General features: G+C 40.8%; 1 protein-coding gene across 1 annotated transcript in view; it reads right to left on the bottom strand.

Annotated features, from left to right (window-relative positions):
• Nucleotides 1-8284, bottom strand: part of ATXN10 (ataxin 10) — a 75074-nt gene extending 66790 nt beyond the window's left edge. The window contains exons 1-3 of the mRNA XM_059472395.1: nt 8195-8284; nt 3943-4134; nt 2437-2519 (exon numbers count right to left, since the gene is read on the bottom strand). Coding sequence (XP_059328378.1) covers nt 2437-2519; nt 3943-4134; nt 8195-8283 — 364 coding nt within the window. The 5' untranslated portion in view covers nt 8284. The remainder of the gene's footprint in view (nt 1-2436; nt 2520-3942; nt 4135-8194) is intronic.
• Between the last annotated feature and the right edge of the window lie 2354 nt (nt 8285-10638).

Consider the following 10638-nt stretch of genomic DNA (forward strand, 5'->3'; position numbering starts at 1 on the left):
CACAACAGTGGTCAAACAATTCATACTTTTATTTCATTTCTGGTTTTATCCATTTGAAATTGTACCACACTGAACTTTCTTGCAAAAATAAGCACACCACTCACTTACTAGCCTTACCAGCTACCAATGGATTAGAGTGAAAACCTGCCATAGATCAGGTTAAATGAATTTTTCAGTCTGCAGAGAGGATTTTCAATTTCATCTTTGTAAATACAATAATGTTGGAACTTCAAGCTGATTTAGCCTATAATAATTTGTTCTGAGAATTTTTCACATTAACATGTAACATTTATGAACATAAACATTATTTAGTGCTGCTCACCCTGCAGTACAGCTTTACCTCCTCCTCCTTGTACTTTGTTGCTATGGAAGCAATATGAAAGTATTTTAAAAACCTTAATAATATACACAGGCACCATGAGGGATCATCCAATCCAAGCAGCCATTTGAGGGAGGAAATGATACCCACCCAAATGAACAACTTGAAATACTCCACCTAATTATCCGCAAGAACAAAATACACTTCCTACTCTAGCCCTGTGACTTGATTTCCTATATGAAACATGAGAAGAATCATGAAACAGAATCACAGTTAATAAATACAGAACCATTTACTAATTTCATGGGTCTCTTTTGTTTCAGCAGTGCTATCCAAGTCCAATTTAGCAATTTGCTTCAGTAGAACTAACAGCCAAATTTAACTGTTAACTTCTGAGGCAAACCCTGCAGAAGGAACCTGAGCTCTAGGCACTACATTAATTTACACTTACAACAAAGTTCACCAGATCACTCAGCAAGGAATTAGCAACATTTGCTTGTCTGGAATTTTTTTGTTGTTGTGCTAACATATGTGGAATACATACACCTCATGCAGAGGTTTCCCAAGAGATCAATGCTGCTTGCAGCATCAAATGAAGCACCTACCCTGGGCCAACACAGCAAATCTTACTTATAACTCAGATGTATTTACTGAATGGTTATGTAGAGTAGCAGTCATAAAACAACTTCTACCAAAATCCTGTTAAAAACTGTCTTGTTGATGCCACCCTTATATTCAATGTTGATAAACAGATTTTTACACCACCCTCTGGCTTGGAAAAAGTGCCTGAAGCAGATAATCAAATTACTGGGTTTTACCCCCTTTGCTTTTTGCTCAATAGCATTCCCCCTCCTCCTTCAAACTCATGAGCAGAGAACAGCACACACAGGTGAGAGCCCAGAATGGATGCTTTCAAGGGGCTGAAGGTGGCAAGTATTTATGAAGGTGGCACCACTTTACCTGTACAGCTTTTTGACCCCAGTGCTGTCCAAGGCCCCGGCACAGGCAATGACAGGCTGGACAGTGTCACCATGATATTTTCTGAAAAATTCCCTTTGCTCACAATTTCCTCCTGGGAAGCTGAGAAGCCTCAGAGAGAAATGTAAACAATAATTATCTGACTTGCTTCTCCCTGTTTTGCTGCTTTGGAATGTGGTTTGGACATTGTTTATCAACAGGTGAATGTTTGATTGGTTCCATGTGAATTGTTTTTACTTAATGGCCAGTCACAGCCAGCTGTGTTGGACTCTCTGAGTCAGTCATGGGTTTTTATTATTCATTCTTGTTCAGCCTTCTGATGTATCCTCTTTCTTTAGTATAGGTTTAGGATAGCATAACTGTAACTGTATGACAGCTATTTCACCTGCTTTCACAAAACAGCAGAAAAGCAGCAGCAGAAATCCAGTAAAAAACATCATCTGAGGAACAGAGTGAAAAGAAATAACAGACACACAAGAAAATGAACATGCCATGCTGTCTGCAACCACAGACAGTCACAACTGGAGTCCAATGTATAAAGCTCCACATGCACACACTGCTGTGAGAATTACTGAAAACCCTTAATATCCAGTGAAATGAGCAGCAACAACTACCACTAGTACTACACAGTCACATTTTCACTGCATTGAAAGAAAAAACTCATCTGTTAAGGTAATGTGAACACTACTCAAATCAGAGACCACCCTGACTGGCCAGCAACCATGGTACCCAAATGAAAACTAAAAATAATTTTTAAGAAGTCACAGCCAAAATTTGCTTCCTGGAATCAGATAAATTATCTTAAGTATCAGCAAATAAAAAGACAGTAAAACAGCAGAATGTATTCTGAATGGAGGTACTACAGGAACTTTTCCTTTTATGAAACTCAATTTTTCTGCTTCATATTAAAAAGTTTCCAAATAACTTTCCTTTAGCAATCTATAAAGAACAGTTCAGTAAAAATACAGCTAACTAGACTTGAGGCTGAGACCTTTTTCAAGAGAGGGCCGATTCTTAACTGCAATTCAAGAAAGAATTCAGTATATTTATAAAACAAATCCATCAGTAAAGTGACATCATACCACGTGTGTAAAAAAATAGAATGCAGGCTATACATTTAACAAAATCCCCAGCCTTACCAGTCAGCAACAATTCTTCTTTGATTTGTATTCCATGAAGCAACTTTATCAAATGGACAGATGTGGAGATGAGACCCAAGTTCCTATTATTAAATTGGGAATAAAACATAATAATTCACTTTATATGCAATACACTAAAAAAAAATAAAATTTAAAGGCTTTTCATTTAAGTTAACAGGAAATCTTTAGCATCTTCAGGACCTTTGAAACAAAAATAATTTCTCCTACATTACTGCCTCCCTATCAGCAGCCACATTGCTACCATCAGAAGCAAATCAAAGGAGTTCATTGCATCATTCTGCATTTTACCAATTTTGGGCACAGAACCTTCAGAGCTAAGTGTCCTTCCCTCCCTTTTTGCTACTCTTCCCATCAGACATTAAACATTAGCAAGTTATTCCTGTAATTTAAACAGCTTTATTTCGGTAAAAACTTTGCTTTGTCTGGAGGTCAAGCATCCGGAACAAGAGTTCTCTTACTTCATAATAAACTTGGAGGATTTTCAATGCCAACAAAGCAATTAGTGACAGCTACTAAAAAACAACAGGGCCAGCTCAAAGGGAAACATACAAAACTCTCAGAGAGAAGTAGAGAAGGCCAAGTTATCATTTATCCTTTTTCCAGTGAGAAAGAATCATAAGTAGACTCTCAGAATGATTTGCATTGCAATTTTTGTGGTTAACAATTAGCAGAATTCTGCCCCAGCACAGAAATTAAGACTTGGTCCCATGCCAAAATTACATTTAGTTCAATAAATCAAATTTGACAGGTCTCAAGAAACCAATTTTTAAGACTGTAGTCCCCAGTAATTCTTTGATATAACCAACTTGTGACAAGTTAGGGCATTTTTTTGTTGGTTGGTTGGTTTGGAATTCCCATGGGGCAAGAAGGGTGCTTGTTGCTATTTTCCTGGGTTTTTTTACAAATATCAACCAGACTGTCAGGTTTGCACTAACTACAGCTGGTTGTATCACAATCATCCCTTCAATGTTGCAACAGACAAAGAATAGAGAGGCTAAATAACTTAAGGAACCAGACTGATTTAATATCCTTTAAGCTCAACTCGCCTGTATATATGTATCAGGATTAATATGCCTAGTTCTACATGCTGTGTTTTGCCAGGAAAGCCAGACAGATTTAAATTAACCTTAAAAGACATACTAATTCTGTTACTGATTATTAAGACCATTTAATTATTCATTATGTTATAAAAATTAAGAAAGGGGGGAAAAAATATAGTTCTACAGTCAGGCTGCCAACAGGCTTATATCATTTCTGTAATCAACTTGGATTGTGGACCCCAACACTTTGTTCTATTACTGACCTACAAATAGGTCAGCTATTTTTGTTTCTTGCATATTTGAATTCAAGTGATTCCATCAGGCAGGAAATGCCAGTTAATAAATCAACTAGCACAGGGGTGTAAAATAAGAATCTCTTTTGCAAAACCACACCAACATCAGAAGGTGGTACCTTGGTATGGGCTAAAAGGGTTGATAGCTGTACCTCAGGACATGCTGATTCTTGGCACACTCCACACAGGCATTCCTCAGACACCTGAAGCACTCTGCTATCAGCAGCAGGCAGGTGTCCAAATCTGCCAGACCACAGGAGTCCTCACAGCTCTGCTCAATGGCACTGGAGGTGCTTGTCAGGATTTCCAGCACATCCTGAAACACGCTTTCTTCCGCCGTTTCTCTGAAACACAGAAATTGTTGTGAAGAAAAAATAGAAATGCACTCCTACCAAACAGCCTATGACACTGGCACTTCTTATTGTAAAGCCAAAGATGTTTCTGCAGCAATCTTTAACTATTCTGAGTATTTAACTACTCATAGTAGAAGGAACAACAACATCACACCATCCTCCCATCAGCCTTTTCATAAAAGGGGCTGTAGGAGAGTGGTGCTGCCTTAGTATTCCTCATGACTTTTCAACAGCTCTGTGGAATTTTAATGAAACTTTTAAAATTTAACTTCTTAATTTTAAAATTTTAATTTAATGAAAATGAAACAAAAAATTCTCCCTAATATGTATAGCTGGTAGGTTTATACATGACACTGCATGAGATGAGAGGAAATGTCAAGTAGCATTAAATAAAATGTTCACGCAGAAAACTCTTCCTAAAGGAGAATGAAAAATCCTCTTGATCAAACACTACTGGGTGATATGGTATTACCTGCATCCTGATGCTCACTCAAATGCCTACACATTTGCACAATTAGAAATTCTACCTCCTCTTTCCAAAGTGATCATGTCCATAAATCAAACCATAGAATCAGCAAGGTTGGAGAAGATCCTTAAGATCATCAAGTTCAACATTAACCAAACACTGCCAATCCACCTTGTCCCTAAGCACACCCTTAGACATGTCTGGAGCCTAGGAAGGTACAGGTTGGATATTAGGAAAAAAAAATTCACCTAAAGAATAATAAAGTACTGGAATGCTCTTCCCAGGGAGGTGGGAGAATCACCATCTCTGGATGTGTTTAAAAAAAGAGTGGACATGGCACTTGGTGCTACAGTCTAGTTGAGGTGTTAGGGCATAGGTTGGACTCCATGACCTTAGAGGTCTCTTTCAACCTCATTATTCTGTGATTCTGTGATTATTTCCCACCTCTGCTCCTGCCATGTTTCCTTTCCTAGACTAAACAACACTCTTAAGTCTTTACTCACAGTTCACATTTTCTAAGTTCCTTATAAGATTTGTGGCTCCAATAGTGACACTTTTATGCTAAGCTACATCTTACTGACAGTGCAGGGTCTCCAATGCTGAGGTCTGCTAGGGCATGGAGGAAACTTACAAAGAAGGGAGAGTGCAGAAAGAAATACAACAACATACACTAATGTCACTAAATTACCACAACATTAGGTTCCAGATCTTCAGGAAGCATGTTTTTTATCCTGCAACCTCACAGTTGATCAAGACCAATATATTTACACATTCTCCACGTATACTGAAACATTAAAAAGCCCACCACTGCATCACTTGAGCATTATGGGGAAGCAGCTACATTTTACAGTGGTGCAATACTGAAGGGAAAATACCAAAGTGGCACAAAAAACAATGACCAAAAGCAGACTTTAAAATGGGACCGCTCAGCCCACTGCAGTTTCCTTCTATCAGCCTGTGCCTTTTGTTGGATTATCCCATGAAACCAATAATGAAAAATACAGAACCCAGTGGTCAGTGCAAGATGTACTACTGTACAACATTCACTTATTTAAATTGGTAAAAAGAGAAATTAAAGAAGCCAGAAGAACTTTTGTGCACATTTTTGTGACTAAATGGGTAAAGGGATAACAGTTACTTTAGTGCTGGAAAAGCTCCACTCTCCTAGCAGAGCTGTGCAGCAGAACAGAACTTTCAGTCAGACACTGGATCAGAAGCATGCTGAGCTGCTGTGACAATTTTTCTTTTAAAACTGGATTGAAAGTAAAAGAAGACCTAAGAATACAGTTATTTCCAGTAAAATAAAAGATGAAAACCTTGCAGGGGGTACACAAGGAAGTGTCTGTCCTCGGTGTAAATGTGGGAGGAAATGTTGACTTTTTTACATCACTGAGAAGAGACAGAACTCCCAATCTGTCTCTTAAACACTATGAAAGAAAATCCAGACTGCTCAAGCCAGATCATTCCAGGCAGAAACCAAACCTCAAAGCCTAAGCAAGCAAGCAAAAGGTATTCCAAATGAACACAGACTGACTTAAATGTTGTTTGATAGAGGAAGATTCTGTTCTGAGAAAATTTACATGTGACTCTGACACCTAAGTATTCAAATACTGCAATTTGAGTGTGTACTACAAAGGAATTTAAATAAAACTGTCCTTCTGAATAAAAAATCCTCAAATTAGCAAGAAGACTAGAAAATATTTAGCTGATATTAAAAAACCAGCTAAGGTTGACTTCAGAAAACTGTACCACAGCAATGCTTACTAACAGTTTTTTAAAAAATAATTTTTTTCTAGCAGTACAACAAAGATTCACATACAAAGCAGCTATAAATATTTAAAATATATTTTTGAAATGGAAAACATCTCTTCCCTTATTTTTAATTTATAAAACTGCCAAAGAGCCTAAGTGGATTTTAGATTAAAAAAATACCTTGCATTGTAAACAGCCCTTGAAATCCATCCAGAACAGCTTTGTGGATATTCCACTAATTTCAGTTTCCTGTATCTGGGTGCCTAACACAGCAGCTCCACATTTTGCTATTGCTACCTGTCCTTCATTTCCACATCAAGTTCTGCAGGAATACAAAAGGTAGCAGAAGCAAAGGGCACAGCAGCCCAGCTCTTGGACAAGGAAGACATGCATAATTTCTTGTTAAGTCAAAACAAAGAGTCAGAATTCCTGCACCCATGCCAAAAGGAAGATTCCTGTCACTCCCTGTAAGACCTGTGTGATTGTTAAAAAGCTGAAACTCTGCAAGATACTACTCTAGTGAACATGGAGTTAGAAACAGCAATGAAACTGTGTTCAAAAGACCGGCTCCAAAAAAATCACAAAATTACTCAGGATGGATGCAAACAAATCCACAAATTTACAATTCTGTATTTCCACTCTATGTTTTAGGTACTTACACAACTCCATTCCTGTAAGCAGTCCCTAAAAAGCCTTTAAAGTATACTTATCCTCACAACATTCCCAGGAACAAAATAAAGCCATTTTCCTTTTTTTCTTTTTGTAGCTTAGTAAAGGAAGCATAAAGAAATTAACTAAAAGCACTGGAAGCCTCAAGTAAATTACACAGCCAAGTGTCAACAACTTGGACAACAAGACCAAGAGCTGGTGCTGCACCTGAGTAAGGACAACGTCTGGGGATGAGCAGTGGGGGAAGAATTTGGGGGTGCTGGTGGTGGATTTGGGAGAGCTGGACATGCCCTGGCCGTGTGTGCTGGGAGCCAGAGCCCCCCTGTGCTGGGCCGAGCCCCCAGTGGGCAGCAGGGCAAGGGATTCTGCTTCTCTGCCCTGCTCAGGTGAGACATCACCTGCAGAGCTGCCTTGAGCCATAGGATCCCAGCAGAGAAAGGACATGGAGAGAATCCAGAGAAGGCACGAAGCTGTTTAGACAGATGGAGCAGCTCTTTCTTTCCTGAGAGGCTTGGGAGTGCTCAGCTGGAGAGGAGCAGCTTTGGGCTGATCTAAATGATGCCTTTCAGCAACTGACAAGGAGCCTACAAGAAAGATGGAGGTTATTTACACGGGCCTGAAGTGACAGAATAAGGGGCAATGGCGTCAGCCTGACAGAGTAGGTTTAGACTGGATGTAAGGAAGAAATCCTTCCCAGTGAAGGCAGTGAGTTCCTGGCACAGGGTGTCCAGAGAAGCTGTGGCTGCCCCATCCCTGGAAGTGCCCAAGTTCAGGCTGGACAGGGCTTGGGAGCAACCTGGGTTAGTGGAAGGCATCCTTGCCCGCAGCAAGGGTGGGATAGAATGAACTTTAACGCTCCTGCAACCCAAGCTATTCTGTATCTCCAGGATATTTTATGCCACCCACGATTAGAGACAAACACCTTTCCTCCCTGCTACAGGCACAAGGACTGACTACACTGCAGCTCCTCATGGGCCCCCTGGAGCAGGACAGGAGAAGGGACCGCTCACCCCCCGGAGAAGGGACTTGATTCACCCCCTACGGGGATACAGAGAGTCCCTCTTCCAGCCCGCAGCCGACTCCACGAGGGGCAGGACCTCGCTGGGAGCCGAGGCGAGCCCTGCCCGACATCCACCGGCACCGCCGCTCCCTGCTCCCCTCTACCTGGGCTGCGCCTCCCGGAACAGACCCGACAGCGCCCGCACGCTCTCCAGGCGGGCCGCGGGCAAAGCTTCCGCCGCCGCCGCCGCCATCGCCCGCCCCGGCCCCGCTCCGCCCCCGCCGCGCGGAAATGGCGGCGGTGCCGCCCCGCCGGGCGGGCCGGCCGGTGCGCGGAGCCAGCGGGAAAATGGCCGCTCTGGCCGGGAGATGTGTTGGCGTTCCGTGTCTGTTTCCTTACCAGCTCCTGTATCTTTCCTTTTCCCATGTTTTTTTTCTTTTCCTACCTGAGTTTCCGCGGTAGGAAGCTCACCGCGGCCCGCTCTCTTCACGCAGCTGCTGCTGCCCCAAACGCGCGCCCCGTGTGCTCTTGGGGATGCCCGTCTCTAAACAAAACAAATATTAAATTAATATAACAACACATAAAATGCGGGAATAATTATTTCGTGCTTAACACCCTAATCATATACAGATTTCTCAGCCTATGACAGCGATGTGAAACTGACGATTTCTAAGGTCCCTCCCAGTCCAAGGCTTTCTGTGAAGTAAATACTACTTTGCTTCAGGTTTTAAAATATTTTTAAATTAAACGCTACATTTTTAATGTTTATTTTCTAAAAATATCGTTCAGCATTTTCTAAACATGTATGAAAACTTAACCTGCGTGTGTGGGGGTGGGAAATTAGCTTCTGACGGTAAAAAAGACTAATTGTGGCCAAACACTATAGAAAGCTTTATTAGACAATCACTCTCACAGGGAAGACACTCTTAGAGTTCAACCGTCCGGCCAATTTTTATATAGATTATAAAATTTAATTATTTTTTCAGATAACTCACGGATGTTGTATGTTAAGCTCATATGTTGTATGTTGAGCTGATCTACCTAATTCTGTGAAAAACAGGCAGATCCCTTAAAGATGCAGCTTTTCCCGCAGAGAGTTTACAGTCTAAATAACATTTATTTTTCTTAGCACAGCTTTAGGGAACTACAAGAAGGGAAACACTCCACCTAGAGCCAGCAACACCTGAAAATAAAGTTATGCAGAACTTATTTTAAATTCTCCATCAAATTAAGAGACTATACTCTTGAGGCAACAGTGTTTGAAGCTGGAAAAGGGAAGGACCTCTCTTAGCTAAGACTCTGGAAGAAAATTGCCCCACTCCAGCAATGCTGGCTCTGCAGGAGGCAAAGCAGGTCAAAGACACTGAATCCCTCCTATCTCAAATGTTGTGAGAGGGCCACTTGCTCTAATCTCAATATGTATACTGACTGTGCCCCATTTTTATTGGGGGCAACTTTCATCAGAAGATAAAATTTGGGCTCTGGAAAAAATTACAGTAAAGAGGCAAATCCTGCAGTATAAATATTTTATACGTTTCCGGCATAAATACTCATTTTCTGACTCTTATTTTGGGCCTGTGTTATATTAAGTATGATTTAGCCCACACAGCTTTGAAGCTGTAGACCAAAAGCTTTTATTTTTGTTCTGTTATTTAATGGGATCTAGTGAAATTGATCGATGCACTTGGAAAAATGCTTTTCATTAGCCTCTGTTGCTAAATCTGTGGAACACACCCTGCCATCATGCCCTCAGTTTCCTGCTTACACTGGGCAAATTACAGGCATTCCTTACCTTGCCAAGGAATTCTGAACACCTATACTAAGATGAGGAAGAGCAGATCTGAGAGGAGGTAGCACCATCTTTTTAAACACCAGAGGTAAAACAGAATCCACATGAAATGGATACTGCAGACTGTCTCAAACCCAAGAATAACTACTGCAATCTGAAGCCAACTACAGAGTTTATTTGGCTTCAGGTGAGGTGTTACACATGTGTCTGAAGGCCATAAAAGAGCAGTTATTTTTGATGTTGACATTTATGTGTCACTCGTTTGTTATGTAATATCATAAATAAATTTAATTCTTTATAAGAAAGAAATCCTTCCATCTGGAAAAAAAGGCCTGCAAGGCCTCAGAGGTTCAAAGCCCTTGCATTTTGTCCTGGAAACAAATGATGTCTTCTGAGAAGGAGATGCAGATGAAAGCTGTCAGCTGCACAGTTTCCAGGCTCTGAATCACTTCAGGGACTCTTCCCTCATTTGTTAGATGCAGTCCAGTTTTTAGAGGCAATGAGGAATTTTGTGACTGTCATCTGCCCTTCACAGAGGTTTTATGCCACATTTGCATGGAGTGTTTTTGTTGGGATCAGCATTAGCCTCATCATATCAGCCAATGGCATAAGCTAGTGGAAAGACACTACCCTTGCCCTGGTCAGCTGGGTGAAAAAGATGCTGCTGAGGGTATCTGGTAACCAAAGTCTGGTTTCCTGGTAGCCTGGGGAATTTTGTGGTACATGAATTCATGTACCAATTGATTTATAATATGTAGAATTTTAGAGTCAAGGCTTTGTCTGGTACAGAAGAAAATGCAGCTGAATTGTAAGAAGGAT

Source organism: Ammospiza nelsoni, chromosome 5, assembly GCF_027579445.1.
Source record: "Ammospiza nelsoni isolate bAmmNel1 chromosome 5, bAmmNel1.pri, whole genome shotgun sequence".
In the NCBI taxonomy this organism is placed as follows: Eukaryota; Metazoa; Chordata; class Aves; order Passeriformes; family Passerellidae; genus Ammospiza; species Ammospiza nelsoni.